Below are 17288 nucleotides of genomic sequence, written 5' to 3'. Positions count from 1 at the left end.
CCTTAAAGCATTCGGATCTGGCTGAAGAGCCCATGAGAGTATTTTATGCATGGAAAGCCAAGACCCTCTGGCAAAAACAAACAAACAAACAACAAACAACAACAACAAAAAAACCCAAAAACCGAAATGAAAGATCTCTGCCAGTGAGATCCCAGTGGAAAGAACAGGTCATCGAAGAAGGAGGTACCTTTCTCTGAAGGGAGGAGAGAACTTCCACTTGATTATGGCCTTATCTAAATAAGATTGGAGTTGGCGAATTCAAAAGGCTTCCATAGCCTTGGCAACTCATGACAAGAGCCTAGGGTGATTACTGACACCAAAAACAAGAGTGTCAATTTGTTAAGTCAACAACAGGAGTCACTGTGCACTCACTCCCCATGTAGGATCTCTGTCTTTAATGTGTTGTACAATGTGAATTAATGCTATAACTAGTACTCAAACAGTACTTTACACTCTGTGTTTCTATGTGGGTGCAAACTGTTGAAAACTTTACTTAATATATGCTAAATTGATTTTCTGTATATAAAGATAATTGAAAATGGATCTTGATGTGAATGGAATGGGAGAGGGAGAGGGAGATGGGAGGGTTGCAGTTGGGAGGGAAGTTATTGGGGGGGGGAAGCCACTGTAATCCAAAAGCTGTACTTTGGAAATTTATATTTATTAAATAAAAATTAAAAAAATATAAATGAGTGAAGAGTATGCGAACTAGCTTGATTTAATCATTCCACATTGTCAGCTGCATGAAAGCAACCCATTGTTCACGTAATTATTAACAGTGCTCACATTATTTTTTAAAAGTTTTATTTATTTACTTGAAAGAGTTACACAGAGAGAGAAGGAGAGGTAGAGAGAGAGAGAGAGAGAGGTCTTCCATTCGATGGTTCACTCCCCAGTTGGCCGCAACGGCTAGAGCTGTGCAGATCCGAAGCCAGGAGCCAGGAGTTTCTTCCGGGTCTCCCACGCGGGTGCAGAGGCCCAAGGACCTGGGCCATCTTCTACTGCTTTCCCAGGCCATAGCAGAGAGCTGGATCAGAAGTGGAGCAACCGGGACTCCAACTGGGGTCCATGTGAGTCACCGGCACTGCAGGTGGCGGCTTTACCCACTACACCACATACCCTCACATCATTCTTAACAGTGTCCTGATTGGATGATGAGAGGTCACGCGGCTCACAAGGGCCAGTAAAAACTGTTTTACTATTTTGTGTATTTATTACCTCAACTCAATATCTTCAATTTCACATAAATTGTATCTTTTACTGAAAGATCTACCAACTTTTTCCCTGTGCTAGCAGGACCCTGGGGGTCCAGAAAGTTTACACGCTTCCCTATGTCTCTAATTTAGCTTTGAAGATGAGCAAAGACCTCAGAGGGTACAGCCCATCACTGGCTAGAAATGAGAGTATCTGTCACATCCAGTTAATGAGAGCCTGGGATGAGCTGAACTTGAGAATCAAGGATCAGCATTAGAAAGAAGTACATTAGAAGCATTAGAAAGAAGAATCAATTTCTGACCATGAAGTGTGGTTACAGGCAGAGGGGAGAAAGTTAAGTTTATCATGAAGAAAGCACAATTCCTCCTGATTGTGTTTTTTTTTTTTTTTGGGGGGGGAGTGGGGCTACTTTAAATGGGTTACTATAAGCTTTAAGTGAGGCATATTTAGCTCTTTGGCACCTTAAAAATACTTCTATTCCTGACTGTATTTGCTTGTAGCACAGGGACTTACCAGTGTATGGAGTGGATTCCAACTTATGCTGCTTAGACATGATTCAACATTCTACAAAGTGAATTCTGCAGAAATGAATAATGATGGTGATTTTTTTGCATGCATATTTTGATGATGTGAATATCAGAGTGATTTTATGGGGAAGTAAATGAAAAATAAATGTGGGATAAGAACAAGTGGGACCCAAGGGAGACAGCTCAAGGAGGGAATGGTATTCCTTAAACTGTGGACTAGTATTTTAATGTGTAAGCTTCACACTTCTCCTTTTTTCTAAGCAACATCTTCCCCTCTATCCTACACTATCTGTATGAAGTCTGTATGGCCATTGAGTTTCTTCTTTGCACCTGAGCCTTAGAGAGCTTAGTTTTCCTACAAAATTTCTGTTGATATCCTTAGCCACTGCTGCAAAATTATATCTAGAGCTAAATGTCCATTTTCCCAAGTTACCCCATGGTATGCAAATGGTGTGGACACTTTGAGTAGAAATTAGCTTATTAGGCAATGTAGTGTAATCTCTTTTCACTTCATTCCTTTCTTTTTTTTTTTTAAACTTTTATTTAATGAATATAAATTTCCAAAGTATAGCTTATGGGTTACAATGGCTTCCCCCCTCCCATAACTTCCCTCCCACCCGCAACCCTCCCCTTTCCCACTCCCTCTCCCCTTCCATTCATGTAAAGATTCATTTTCAATTCTCTTTGTATACAGAAGATCAGTTTAGTATATATTAGGTAAAGATTTCAACATTTTGCCCACATAGCAACGTAAAGTGAACTTCATTCCTTTCTAAGGTGATCGCCCCTCTAACAACTTAAAACAGTTTAAAGTTAAAAATAGTTGTACCTACTTATGGAGCACATGGTGACATTACAATACATGTACACAATGTGTACTGACCAAATGAAGGTAAACAAGCTGACACTTTCTTTGACATTACCTTGTTTTTGCATCCTTGGAGATATTTCTTATATTTGCTCATAAAATTCATAATAGGTTATTGTGAACTATAAGATCCTTTAAAAGTGATTCAAATGTACTTTTGGTCTGGTTATTATATTAATCTTTTATTGAAAATGCATAAAAGAAGGGAAGGTTAGTGAATCTCCTCTTGGGAATGGAATAAATGAAAAGGAAAGTATTAAGACAATTTTTCTGCATGGAATCCCATTGCATTAAGTCTATCCAGCTGAGCAAGTTTGGACTTGTTAGTATTTGCTCCAGTGAATTTCTAAGCTTTCTCCATCGTGGACAACATAATTACCAACTCCTGCAAAGGAAGAAGAAAGAGAATTGAGTCAAATGATTTGATCACTGAATAATGAATACCACACCACCTCTTCCAATACGTCCATTCATTTCCTACGAACGCTCACATCCTCACATGAGAATGCTTTGGGCATTTTCACTCTGGGTCTTTTGGGCACATCGCTCCCTTACCTTGGCTCAGTGGTTTGCCTCCACTCAGAATTTCCCAAAAGGTTCTCTCATTATTGTTGGCCTTTAGGCCCTGAACAGAGGTGATGTAGGGGCCCCATGAGCTCTTCTCCGCTGTGAAACTGTAAGGGATGGTGAACAAGTCACAGAGCTTAGATTTTCAGGAGAAACCCTACACAGGCATCTCTCAAACTTTACTATGCCTCAAACCCACTTGGCGATACTGCAAGAATACAGATTTCCTTGACCTTGCCTTATATACTTTGATTCTTAAGTGTGGGCTAGGGACCAGGAATATGCATGTTTTATTAATTCTAGATGTTTCTGATGCAGGCTTTCCCCACTCCATGCCCATGGTTTCTGCCTGAATCCTCTCCTGTCATAGTGGACACTTGGAAGTTAATAGCTTCAACTTTTCACCCAAGAAAGTAACTGTTGAAGAAACTGAGTCAGAAGAGGACAGTGTTAACTTTGGGTCCTGGAGGCATCGTAAGTTAGTGGATTTTCTCTTAGGAAAGAGTAACAGGAGAGAATAATTTGGTATTTCATGATGTGTTTATTAGAAAGTGAAGTCTTAAAAAAGGACGATCTCTTTGAAGTTAAAAAGGTTTAGTGGTGGTTACCAGAATCTGGGCTGGGAGGAAGGGAGGAAGGAATGGAGAAAGGTTACTTAATAGGTGCTGAATTATATCTGGATAGGGGTAAGAAGAGACATTGGTTTGATATATGTATTAAAATATCAGGTGATATCCCATAAATATTACAATTTTAATTTATTTGTTAAATTTTTCTTTAAAAATGATTTAAAACTCTAATGGACAAATAAAAGTAATATTGTCAATGTTTATTTCTCATTCCTTACACATATTTCTCTACCTTTCTGGCACCTTTGAAAGCTTTTATAATAAATTATATATATATGTATATGTGTAAAATTATTCAGATTTTTCTATAGAATCCTACATCATATTGTTGGACACAATAAATAATTGTAAACTAGATTTAAGGAAACAAAAAAGTCATACTTTTCAGAGGCAGAGTCAATATCTTAATTTTAATATTTGATCTCAGAGGCATTTGTAAATTTCCTAATGTAAATGTCAAACTTTGTATATTCATTTTCTGGAGTGAACGTTTATTGCATTCATCTGATTTTTCAAAGGAATCAGTGGTTCAAAAAGTTAAGAACCACTGTTTTAGACCCCAAATGTCTGAAGCAAGAGATTTTATTTATTGAAGTTTTCCTGAAAAGAGAGAGATAATGAATCTGGAATTCACTTATTCATTAAATGAACATTAATTTAACACCCAGAATACCTGGAAGTTGAAATATTTCACCTTAACACCTACTGTGAAATGTATGTGGAGAGCAAAGGTACTGATTGGAAGGGATTTAAATGCGTTTTTTATTCAGGTCTAGATGTCTCCTTACTAAGTCTTTTGAAATCACAGTGAGCACTTTGACCTTAGGTTATGGACAGACATACCCAAATACAGTCTTATTTATTTTCTGAGCTTCCTCCATCACATCTAGGAAGACAGAACCACTGGGCACAGTGACGGTGGTGAAATATGTTTTGGTGATTACCACAGAGTAATTGACCGATATAGTTGAGGGTGGGTTAGGAGTTGTCACAGATTTAGGCACATGACTGGAAATGTTGAAGTTACCTGGGAGAGACAGAAAGGCAGTCAGCAAGATTCAGGATAATTAAAATCATGTTAGGATGTGGTCATCTCTCCCATCCTTATCCAAGGACTACTTTCTTAATGCAGAGGTGGATTTGCTCCAAGGAAATCAAGGGGCAGATCTAGAATATAACTAAAGCAGAAACTAAAACCACAAACTTACTGGCTTGTGAATGCTGGCAGTTGACTCAATTTCCAGTCACTTAAGCAATTTCTTTTTTATTCTTTAAAGATTTTATTTATTAATTTGAAGGGTAGAGTTACACGCAGAGAGAAATATTCCATCTGCTGGTTCATTCCCCAAATGGCTGCAACAGCCAGGGCCAGACCAGGCTGAAGCTAGGAGCTTCTTACAGGTCTCCCACATGGTTGGCAGGGGCCCAAGGACTTGAACCATCTTCTACTACTCTCCTAAGCTCATTAGCAGAGAGCTAGATCAAAAGAGGAACAACTGGGACTCAAACCAGCACCAATATGGGATGCTGGCTTCATAGATAGTATATCTACTCACTACACCCACCACAATGTTCGCCCCTAATTCCGGATCCTGATTTTTTTTCCTTTTGGTATAGAATCTAATCACTTTTGTCTTCACTCCTCTCCTCTTATTCCTTAACATTTACTAGAAATACATTAAGTGCTAGACACCACATTAATTAATTTATATCAATTTTCTCATTCAATTCTTACAAAAACCTATGTTCAATATTCTTAATATTCCCAATTTTTACATTAGAAAACTGAAATTTTGAGGTTAAATAATATGTTCAAAACCTCTAAATCTGTAAGTGGCTTAACAGAGGTAGAAGGAAATGTCTCCTTTATTTCTGTTTTGTTGCAAAATGATTTATTTAAATAAATTCATGCTATGATTTTTTTTAGAACATTGCCATATTCCTTCCAAACAAATGTCTTATTTCCCTAAGGGATCACTCAATGTGGATAGTGGAAAGTCAGAGACACAATACAGATTCTCTATACTTTGTTTAGGATAGGAGTGATTTTCAGATCTTTCTTATATCAAAAAATTGGAAAACATTCCTTTGGAGATAGATTTCATTTAATCAAGTCTACCTTGCATATCAACACTGGAACCAATAAATAGCAATTTCTATCAACCCATTAGGAACAAGTCCTTAGGTGGCTGTTGTCCCTGATGAAGTCATGGGAACTGAATTCTATTTAGCAGCTTTAGGGACTTCTCTGGTCATTTTTGATTCCTGAGAACCCCCACATTTCACATGGTTTGACTGTTATTCTGAAAGGTGAGATATTCACATTCGTTAGTGCTTGTACCTGAACCACTGACACAAGAGGAATCTTTGCTAACATTCAAGTACGTCTTTCCCATCAGGGCAGGTAAGATCTGGGCTGCAGCAATTGGAATATTGAATGCTCCCTGAGAAATTTCTGTAAGTACTGTGTCCAGAGTTTGTTGGCAATTCCATTCACTTTCTTTGTAGTAATCTGATGAGACAAAAAGTGCCTAGAGAGAGAGAGAGAGAGAGAGAGATGGAGATGGAGAGAGAATGAGAGACACTTCAAATAAGGGGGAAACCTACATACAACTAATTTAGTGAGTATTTATTAGACATTGACTTTTTAGGAGGTATATTAGTTAAATAAGACATCTTTCATGCCAACAACATGCTTGTAAACTTGTTTGAGCAGGAGAGGTGAGGAATTGCTTAACACAAGCTACAACACCTTCAATGAAACAGACTTTCTTTGCTGAAATTCACTCCTGCATCCCAACACTAGAAAAATTCTTGCTGCATGTAGAAAGCACTCAATAAATATTTGTAATAAACACACTGATGTGAAAGGGGTCTTAAGGTGAATGTTCTAAGAGAAGCACCCAGTTGCATGGCCTTTCAAAAGAGGAAACGAGCTCACAGATGTCTATGAGGGTGAGGATAGACTTCACTGGACAGAGGGGCACTCACAGTAGGCTTTGGTGTCGTGATGGCCTTTTGGTAGGTGAAATGAGAAGGGGAGATTTGTGCTCAGAGGGAAGAACACGAAATGCAGGGTGAGGTATGTGATAAACTTTGATTGACAATGGAAAGTCTGGTAGTTTGTTGAACAGAAACTATCCAAGCAGCAAAATGTAAGCTCAGCTGAAGGAGCAGAACTGTGAGTTATTATTAAAAGTTAGGAGGCCTGGACTTGAAGATGTTGTTCTACTACATGGAAACTACACTCCTCATCATCTTTCTTTTGGGACACGCTCAAAGCTAATCAAGTAATCAACAAGCAGTTGTGGGATATTAAGATCAAAGTGAAAGTGGTTGAGTTCCAATTAAACTCTGTCTTCTCTTAAAAACCATCGCTGTGTGTTAACATCACATGCAGTGATTTTAAACAAGACCAAAGCCTCGTTTCATACTAAACTTCTGTATTAACTGTCTAATGTGGGGTCTAGTTGTTAGTGTTAGTTCTTTCAGGGGATTCAAAATATAGCCAAAATGGGAAGGCATTTAGCAAGACAGACAACACCAGCAATAAAGTCAACCCTGGACTCTTGCTTATAGCACCAGTTTTTAGTATGTACTGTTTCCCCAGGGCCCTATACTGGTCATGCTGAACACCTTGGTCTTCCTAAAATGCCTAATGGTCTTTCATGCCTTGGGTTTTTGCCTTTCTGTCCTTTCTCCCTTGAGAATCCTCTCATTCCAAGGCAGCTTGACTTACTGAAAAAAATTTTTTTTAACAATTTATTTATTTGAAAGTCAGAGCTACTGAGAGGAGGGAGAGACACAGGGAGACAGAGAATCTCCCATCCCCTGGTTCACTTTCCAGATAGCTACAACAGCCAAGGCAGAGCCAGGCAGAAGCCAGGAGCCAGTAGCAAGAACCTTCGTCTGGGCCTCCCAGGTAGGTGGCAGGAGCCCAGGCACTTGGGTAATCTTCTGCTCCCTTTCCCAGGCTATCAGCAGGGAGCTGAATCATAAGTGGAGAAGCTGAGACTCAAACTGGCACCCACATACGATGCCGGCATCACAGGCTGTGGCTTTACCCCTATGCTGCAAAGCCGGCCCCTTAGTGAAAATTTTTAATATGAACTTTCCTTGCTATCTCCTTGTATCTACCCCTTCAAGTTGAGTAAATCAGTAATTAATGCAAGGATAATGTAGAAGAATTCAAAATAAATATATGACACTATAGGTACTGAGTGTGAGTTTTGTCTTTTTTCACCATTTTCTGGTTTTGTAATATGAGGTAAGTGACTTAAACTTTATGACTTACCCTAAACAATGGAGGTAATAGTTACTCACTGAGTTGCTGTGGTCATTAATGAGTTAATAGTATTCAATAGATATTAGCTCTTGTTACTATCATTATCACTTATTACTTATATTGCAATAATTTAGTTTGGGAGGTAAAATGAAAGCACAAAATATTGTTACATGATTAAGTATGAAATTGCACATGACAGAACAACAAGATAGGTTGTAGTATTTCTAAAATTCTTTAAAGAAATTGTAGTTAGGAAGACCTTCATTGGACTATTTGTTCTAGGGAGTTAAAAGTTGAAGTTGAAAAAAGCAGGGGTGGGAAATCATATAAACCAAATCAAAGTTAGAATAGGAACTGCAGAATAGATAATATGATCTTAGGAAATCAGTAAGAAAGGATAATGATACTTCTTTCCTCCACAGCTCCCTTCCCTGTCTCCTATTCTAGCTTCTGACTTACCTGCATAGCTTCTCCTGTACTAAATATGTTTCCAATGAGACCATTTTCTTTCTTCTGAGATAGAATTTTTTTTACCAGTGATGCTATGTGATTATTGATCTCCTTTAAGTCCTCTTCACCTGCTTTGATATTTCCGTTCATTAGACTCCTCTTCATACAGGTCAGAGCCAAGACTGCCATCGCTCCGGTATCTTTCAGGAAACAAAATATTGGTGATAAGACAACCAACTGTCTTAGTTTGTCCTATACTGAGATGTTTACCTTTCATCTTCCCCTTAAGGTGGAAGATGAGGGAAGGGATTGGAAGAAGGAAGGATAAGAACTTTCATTTTTGGGTGTCTTTTAGTATGATGCCTTCCCTCTCTTATTGGAAAAATAGGATAGAGCTAGCACATTCTCCTTACTTTCCAGAAATACTGAAGGACAATTTGCTTTGAAGTCCTTAAAGAAATATGAGAGTAGGTATCAGGCTCCACAGGGGGTGAGTGTCAATACTAGCTGTCTAGCAGAGCCTTCTCCATTATGAATGCACACTTTATTGTCAAAATATTGAATGAACCTTGTTCCTAGAAGGTTATGCTGTTCAAGTCAACCCAGGTATCTAAGTTGTTTCAATAAATTAGAGAAAGAGGCAATGATAAGATCAATGAATTAAATTGTGTTTTCTTTCTCTAACATTGTACTTCCTAAAGCATTTTGTACAAATATTCTCATGCTCCAACCTCATTTTATGGATGACAAAATTAAGTTCAAGAGTGAACATTAGTTATATGACTCAAAGAAGAACTGAGGTAGGAACCAGGTCTTTCTTTTACACCAGACATCTAGAAATAGGATTAAATGCCAACCATTATCCATTATTTCCAAAAACAAAGCATTCTTTTTTGAGAGGATTAGGGTAAAAAAGACAGAAAAACTCAAAGGGCAAGACCTACATGTCCCAATGCCCCTTATTTCAAGGGAATGGGGCTAATGACTTACCTACTGAGAAGTGGCCACGAAGATAATAGTTTTTATTTTCAGGAGAGAAAAGGTCAGCAACTTTGGTGACTGAGTAGTTCCCATTAAATAGACACAAGACCAAGACATCCAGGCTGACCTGGTAGTAATTAGTCAGTAGATTGCCATCATGTGCTACTGGCAGAGAGAAGAAAAGAAGTGCCTTATTCATGGAGCTCATACTGGGATAATACATTTTCAATGTATTCCAATGTACTTTATCCTCCTTTCTTTATTTTTACAGAAGATACAGACAATAAAAGGGGGGAAATCGTCTAATGGATTAGTAAACCTAAGAAAAATTTTTAAAAGATTTTATTTATTTACCTGAGAGGTAGAGTTACAGACAGTGAGAGGGAGAGAGAGAAAGGTCTTCCATCCTCTGGCACACTCCCCAGTTGGCTGCAAAGGACAAAGCTGAGCCAATCTGAAGCCAGGAGTCAGGAGCTTCCTGGTCTCCTGCACAGGTGCAGGGGCCCAAGTGCTTGGGCCATCTTCTACTGCTTTCCCAGGCCACAGCAGAGAGCTGGATCAGAAGAGGAGCAGCTGGGACTAGAACCCATGCCCATATGAGATGCTGGCACCGCAGGTGGAGGATTAACCTACCGTGCCACAGCACCGGCCCCGCAAACCTGAGAAATTTAAAAACTCTTAAGGGTTACCAAATTCAATTGAATCTTTTTCCTTTTATTATTGAGGAGATCCAGAATTAAAGCTATTAAAATGCTATACAGATATTTGGGGAGTTACAAGGCTAGGACTAGAATGTAGGTTTCCCATGCTCAAGTCTCTTGCACTTTCAATAGTAAGGTATTGGTGGAAACTAAGCGGAATCATGCATTAGGGGCAATCTCAACGGATGTGGGATTGGAGGAACATAAGCAAAATAAGCCAGATACAGAAAGATGAATATTATGTGTTTTTTCTAATATGTATAAGTTAAATAAAAGCTGGTCTTAGAATAGTGATGGCTAGAGGCTGGGGAGGATGGAAAGGGGTAGGATGGAGGGAGATTACATGACAGGTACCAAAACACAGTTAGAGAGAAAGTATTACATTGTAGTGTTGCACAGTACAATGGGATGACTATAGTTCACAATAATGTATTATATACCATATAAAGAACTGGAAGAGAGGAGGTACTAGACCCCAACACAAAGAAAAGAAAAGGAGGTGGAAGAGCTAATTCCTTGATTTGATCAGTTTATGCTACAAACACGTGTTGAAAACTTGAACTCCAGCCCATAAAAATGCATATGCATTAAATGCTAATAAAAACTTTTGAAATTAAAAATTAATCAATAAGGTAAATATTGGATGGGAGTTGGAATAAAAAATAATATACCTCACTAACAGCCAACATGGTCGACACATTTTTCCCAGTGTTAAAGTACTTTGGTCCTCTCTGGCTATTTCACTAGCATTGGACGCTTCAGTACTCATGACACAGGCATAATAAAGAATACAGTGTGCATTTTCTTTTTTCTAAAAGCCAAGTTCCTGGAGGATTAGAGATCTGTGTCTTATGTGTCTGTATGAATCTGCCATCATACATAGTGCTTGATGTAGGATCAATGTTCAGTTGAACACATTTAAAAATAAAGTTCGGGAAGCACAATAAAAGGGGAAAGAAGAAAAAGTGACCCACAAAGATATGGTGAGGTGAACAGGATAAATGGAAGGAAGGGGTGCAGGGAAACGTCATACAGTTCTTAAACAATAGAGGAGAGGTCAAGGCTATCATGGGTCTGATCGTTTTATGCTTACCCATATTTTCAATTTCTGCTTGGAATTTATTTTCTAGATGACTGATGAGGTGATGATCATATATAAAGGTTTCATCAGGGGAATGGCATGCTCCCAAAGCAAGTATTATCATGGCAAGCTGTCCTGAGCTTAAATTTGACTCTGAAAATAAAAATATTTAACAAGGTACATGCTTGTGACTTCCTATCTTCCTTGTGACTCATGTTGCTTATCATTTCATTCCTCTGTGCCACTCTACAGTAATATTTTGTTCTCTTTTTTTTAATCCCCAAATTAGGGCTTATTATGGTAGTATGATATAAATGCAAGCCAAATTTTAGTCTTTCTCATGAAATTATAAGATCTTTTAGCAATAACAAATCCTTATAAAAACAAAAAAAAAAAAGAAGAAAAACAGATAAATAACAAACCTTGGGATTTTCTCTCTTTGTGATGCCAGTTTGCTAGGACAGTAGTATTTGATTTTTATATTCTGCCTTATAGTTTATCAAGATTCTCAACTTCTCATAAGTCTTAAAGATTTTTTAAAAAATTTATTTTATTTGAGACACAGAGTTACAGACAGAGAGAGGAAGAGACAGAGAATAAGGTCTTCCAACTGTTGGTTCACCCCCCAAAATGGCCGCAATAGCTGGAGTTAAGCCAATTTGAAGCTAGGAGCCAGGATCATTTTCTGGGTCTCCCATTGGGTGTAGGGGCCCAAGGACTTGGGCTCTCTTCCACTGCTTTCCCAGGCCATAGTAGAAAGCTGGATCAGAAGAGGAGCAGCTGGAACTTGAACAAGTGCTCATATGGGATGCCAGTGCTGCAGGTGGAGGCTTATCCCACCATGCCACAGTGCTGGCATCCTCATAAGTCTTACAATGATATTAGGAGACAGGTAAAGGTGGCCTCATTGTCCCCTTGTACCTATTAGAAAATTAGGGCTCAGTACTGACCTGACTGGCTCAAAGTCAACTTGACTCACACTGAGTACAGTATTATTGTTATATGATTAAGGTTTCATAGTTGTGGTTTGTACCCTTATGTGTTTGTGAGCACAGCAAGATTATGTATCAGTACTAATGGTTAAGATCCTACATTTTCTTTTGCTTTTTCTTGTGTCCCCTTGAAGTAAAATGTATTACAGGACTAAAAGACACAAGATCCAGCTCTGAAACAAGTGGCAAGGCTTGGTATTTCAAGACACCTTTCTGTGAAGTTAAATTTCACACAGCTAAGATATAGTAGGGCTACTCTGGACACACAATTGTTAGAGTTAGTTGGAGGCCATCATTTATAACAGGTTTTGCTAAACCTCCCAGAGAACACAGGCACTCACCTCTCGTCTCCACACTGGATCTGACTTGTTGGGACAGCTCTTGTTTTAGGGTTTGGTTCTGGATCCCGACAAGTCTGAGGGACAACAGAACGTTGGCAGATTGGGTTCCACTTGTGTATTTTGAAGTGGTCATTGTGCTCAACAGAGAGTTTAGATGGACATCATTTTCTTCACTTACTTCTGTGGCAAAAGGGAGGAAATAAGAAACACACACTCAGAAAATACTAAGATGAGGATCAAGGGTTACATTAAAATATTTAGTAACCACTACAGCACAGACCTAGACCAATATAGCAGCCACCAGCTGCACTGGTGGAATAATAAAAATGTGAGTCTGGAGTCCCCTTTATGCCATCTATTCCTCCTTTAATAACCAATGGAAACATTTCAATATTTGAACAACTGGTATAGTCTTTTCATCATGTACTGTCAGAATATCAGTGTTGACTGGTATATCTAGTGTTATTCAGTAATTTTGTATGTGAAACCTAGAGATAATATCCTTCAAGAGACATCAGTATTTGGGTCTTATTTAGAGCAAGAACACACATCTTCTGACTCTCTCATAGACCTTTCTACTTCCTGGATTCAATTCTTACCTTATCCATCTTCTTCTAAATCAATTGGGTCAATACAGAGGAAATACAGGCAAAATTCTATGTTACAGTAGTGATTAACACTTCAACCACATTATCTGATTGTCCAACTAGTCAAGCATCAAGATCATTTTTAAGCAATATTATCCCCCTTCCCTTGGAAACTCCCTAGCTTTTTTTTTTTTTTAAGATTCGTTTATTTATTTGAAAGTCAGATTACACAGAGAGAGAAGGAGAGGCAGAGAGAGAGAAAGAGAGAGAGAGAGAGAGGTCTTCCAGCCACTGGTTCACTCTCCAATTGGCCTCAATGGCCGGAGCTATGCTGATTCAAAGCCAGGAGCCAGGAGTTTCTTCCGGGTCTCCAACGCGGGTGCAGAGGCTCAAGGACATGGACCATCTTCTTCTGCTTTTCCAGGCCATAGCAGAGAGGTGGATCAGAAGTAGAGCAACCGGGACTCAAACCAGTGGCCATATGGGATGCCAGCACTAGCGGTGGCGGCTTTACCTGCTACACCACGGTGCCAGCCCCAACTACCAAGCTTTAACCTGTAACATTCTAAAATCCCAGAGCAGAGGATGTAGCCAGGTCACATTACATGGTGGAAGTAAAAAGCGAATTCAGAGCCTTCAAAGAAATAGAGGTGAATAAAAAGAGTCAGCAACTACATAAAACAGGAAAAATTTTCCATATACTTTGACCATAATCTTGAGAAATCACCCAAATCCTACCCATCTCCAGATGATTCATGGATTCATGGGTTATTGGGAGAATGAGAAGAACATGAGCTCTGACTAAGCCAGACCTTGGCTGGACTCACTGTCTTTACCTTATAATCATGGAAAAATTATGTAACTTTCTGGCCCTCAGTTTCCTCATTAAAAATATAGATAATAGTACCTACCTCACAGGTACTGGACAATAAATCACTTAACTGTAAAATTCTATACACAGTATAGCTTCCAGATGAACTTTCTGTCACTAAGAGATTCCAAGAAAGGTTTCCCTTGCCACTCTTCTTCACGTTAAAAGGAAGAGTCAAGAAAATCAAAGAGCAGTGGTCCTAGAAAGGTCGTGGTTTGGAACAGGCACAATAGGACAATTGTGAGTTGTTTCTCTGAGATGTTGTGGAGGCATCCGGTTCATCAGATTTTCTGGCACTGAAGCAGACTTTTTAGTTCCTTGGTCAATCAATTATTTTGTACTATTAAATGAACTTCCAAGACCCCATAGAGGTCACCTATTCTTAGGCTCTAATGAGAAATGACAACCCAGGAAGAAATGTTTGGATTGGCAGAGTCTGTGCTTTAAGCTTTTTTAAAAATGCAAGTCTGCTTTTTGTAGGTTTGATCTCTTCTTGGTTACAGAGTGCCAGGAAGATGTATCCACAGAAGGCACCATATTATCATCGCTGAACTGGTTTGAAACTCAGTTCCAGGGTATAGACTCACGAAAGAGAAATCATGCAGCTGAAAGCTACAGTAGACTTCAGGAGATCAATTGTTTCAAAATCCTCCCCTCCAGATCATCCATTCCTGGTTGGGGATAAAGGATGCAGGAACATTGGGCTTTCAGCTACTCAGGAATAAACCTGAACCCAATCCTAGATTTTCTTTCTCTTACTTTAGTATTGTTTAATCAGATCACACAACCTCTGGAGCCAGCACTCAGAGGAGAGGAGAGACATTGGGACTTTTAGCCACAGCCTATGGGGAAGAGTTGAAGGTAGGGAAATATGTAGCTTGAAACTTCTAAACTTAATGACAAGAGAGCAGTCTTATTAATTGGAAGGGATTATTATCACCCCCGCCTCACCATATGGTTACAAGAGGCTAACCCAAGAACCATGGGTTGAATTTTGGAAAAAAAATTGCATTATCTTAAAAAGTCTCTAGGGTTATGAGTTTTCTGAAATTGGAACTGAATGAATGGAGAGATAATTGGTAGGGAGGCTGCTGTGGTAGAGAGGATATGATCAGCGGAAGAACAGTTATGCAGGTTAACAGAGAATTTATGACCACTCTAAATCAATACGCACGGTGGGACCTTCCTCACAATTTACTGACATTATTTCAATCACTCATGCAATCCAACCACAGAGAGGGCTGAAATCAGATTTTTTTTTTCCAGGTAATTCTCCTGTCAGAAACCTTCAAGGGACTTTCACACTAAAGTAACTTTAGTTCAAAGTGTACTTACCACAAGTCTTGCAAAGTTGGCTTGGAATGAGAGAAAACAATAGGAACCCCACTAAGGGTAGCTGGTGGTATTGTCTCATCTCTCCAACAGTGCCCTGGAGTGTTGAGGGCTTTGCAGTTTCAACAGTGTTGAGGGTTTTACTTGGATGATGGGAAGTGGGTAATGAGAGCTTCTCTTTCAGGTTGCTGCAACTTCTTTCACTCAAGTAAATATTGAGTAATGTCAGGAGGTGTGGTCAAGTGTATTTGTTCAAGTAATATGATGAATCAGGAAGAAGACTTGAAAGGTATTAGGCAGAATGAGGAAACCTGTTTTCTTCGTTTCCTGTTCTAAACCTTCAGAGTTCATATTAATTATTTGCCTTCTGTTCAATAGACATAAATTAGTTGAATGGCTGCTTTTGGTGGTGTTTTCTTCTTTTTCATCCCAGTTTGGATATGTCTTATTTATGTCTAATGAGAGGTTAGATTTGATGGGACAAAGGCATTCAACATATACAAGGGAGGGGGAAGTTTTAAGTCTGAAAAAGGAGCAGGCACAGTTGGGAAGCCTGGCACTTGGGAGGCTCTTTCTCCTGAGATGCCCTGAAAGTTTCTTAGACCAGGAGGAAAACCAGAGAGATACACATTTTTGCCTTGCCAGAATATGCTGCATGTGAGGTGTTGCTATCATGTTTCTTCCAAGAACAGTTAGAGAATCCTGGCAGCCTAGCTGAGGACTTCAGCGTGGCTTAGTGCTGCACTGTACCTCTGTGATGGCTACTTTTTGGTGACAGCTTGCCTGGCCATAAAGTGCCCAGATGAGATTAACATTTGAATAGGTAAATCCAGCACCAACCAATCTACTGGGGGTCTGAATAGAACAAAAGGTAGAGGATTGAGGAATTCACCTCTTTTTGCTTCCTGCCAGCTTGCTTGAGCTGGGGCATCTCATTCCTGAGCCCTTGGGTTGGGATTTATATATTATGTATATGATAATGTATAATTATTGATAATAATGATCATGTATATATAATAGTCAGCTGCTCTGGTTCTCAGGCCCTCAGACTTAGACTGAATCACACCACTGACCTATGTTTCTGGTTTGCAGACAGCTGACTGGAACTTCACAGCCTGCATAATTGTATGGATCAATTACTCATAATAAAACTACGTGTCTCGCTCTGAATCTGTCTTTCTTGGTCTCTCCCACACTGTTTCTGATTCTGTTTCTCTGGAGAACCATAATACAGCTTCCTTACATGCACCCTATCCAGTCCATAGAAGGCATTTAGGAAATACATATTCAACATAGAGTATCATAATAGAAGCCAGGGGATATTAAGATAGGATAAATTCAGTGAAGGTTCTAGGTAAAGGCTTTCTCTTTCTTTCTTTCCTTCCTTCCTTCTTTCCTTCCTTTATTTCTTCTCTTTTTCTTTCTTAAAGATGTATTGATTCATTTATTTCAAAGAGTTACAGAGAAGGAGAGGCCGAGGAAGAGGCAGAAAGAGAATCTTCCATCTGCTGATTCACTCCAAATGGCCACAACGGTTGGACCTGGGCCAGGCTGAAGCCAGGAGGCAGGAGCCCAATCCAGGTCCCCCTTGTCATTGGTGCAGGGGCCCAAGAGTTTGGGTCATCCTCTGCTGCCTTCCCAGGCACAATAGCAGGGAGCTGGATCAGAAGCAAAGCAGCTTGGATTTAAATCGGCGCCTCTGTAGGACACCGGCACTGCAGGCTGCAGTTTCACCTGCTATACCACAGAGCTGGCACAGTGGGCCCCAGTCTAGGTTTCTTAAAAGTGACACTACTAATATTTTGAACCAGACAACTCCTTGTTGTGGCAGATTTTAGGATGTGTGTGTGTGTGTGTGAAT

The 17288-nt window shown here is 39.4% G+C and overlaps 1 protein-coding gene across 3 annotated transcripts; it reads right to left on the bottom strand.

Annotated features, from left to right (window-relative positions):
* Window positions 1–2473: 2473 nt before the first annotated feature.
* On the bottom strand, window positions 2474–15591 carry TCN1 (transcobalamin 1). 3 transcript variants are annotated; one of them, XM_062197862.1, is made up of 9 exons: window positions 15431–15591; window positions 12638–12817; window positions 11317–11457; window positions 9532–9684; window positions 8551–8741; window positions 6148–6337; window positions 4650–4833; window positions 3166–3284; window positions 2475–2995 (listed from the first exon to the last, which is right to left on the bottom strand). In XM_062197862.1, exons 1-9 carry the CDS (start codon window positions 15507–15509, stop codon window positions 2934–2936), a joined length of 1299 nt encoding a protein of 432 aa, XP_062053846.1. In that variant the 5' UTR covers window positions 15510–15591; the 3' UTR covers window positions 2475–2933. The 3 variants fall into 3 exon arrangements, with proteins under 3 accessions (XP_062053847.1, XP_062053846.1, XP_062053845.1); XM_062197861.1 differs by having other exon boundaries at window positions 2476–2995; window positions 9532–9687; XM_062197863.1 differs by lacking the exon at window positions 3166–3284 and having other exon boundaries at window positions 2474–2995; window positions 9532–9687.
* Window positions 15592–17288: the final 1697 nt, after the last annotated feature.

The sequence above is a fragment of the Lepus europaeus genome, chromosome 7, assembly GCF_033115175.1.
Source record: "Lepus europaeus isolate LE1 chromosome 7, mLepTim1.pri, whole genome shotgun sequence".
In the NCBI taxonomy this organism is placed as follows: domain Eukaryota; kingdom Metazoa; phylum Chordata; class Mammalia; order Lagomorpha; family Leporidae; genus Lepus; species Lepus europaeus.
The sequence above is the reverse complement of the archived record's forward strand: the minus strand, read 5'-3'. Positions and strand labels throughout refer to the sequence as shown.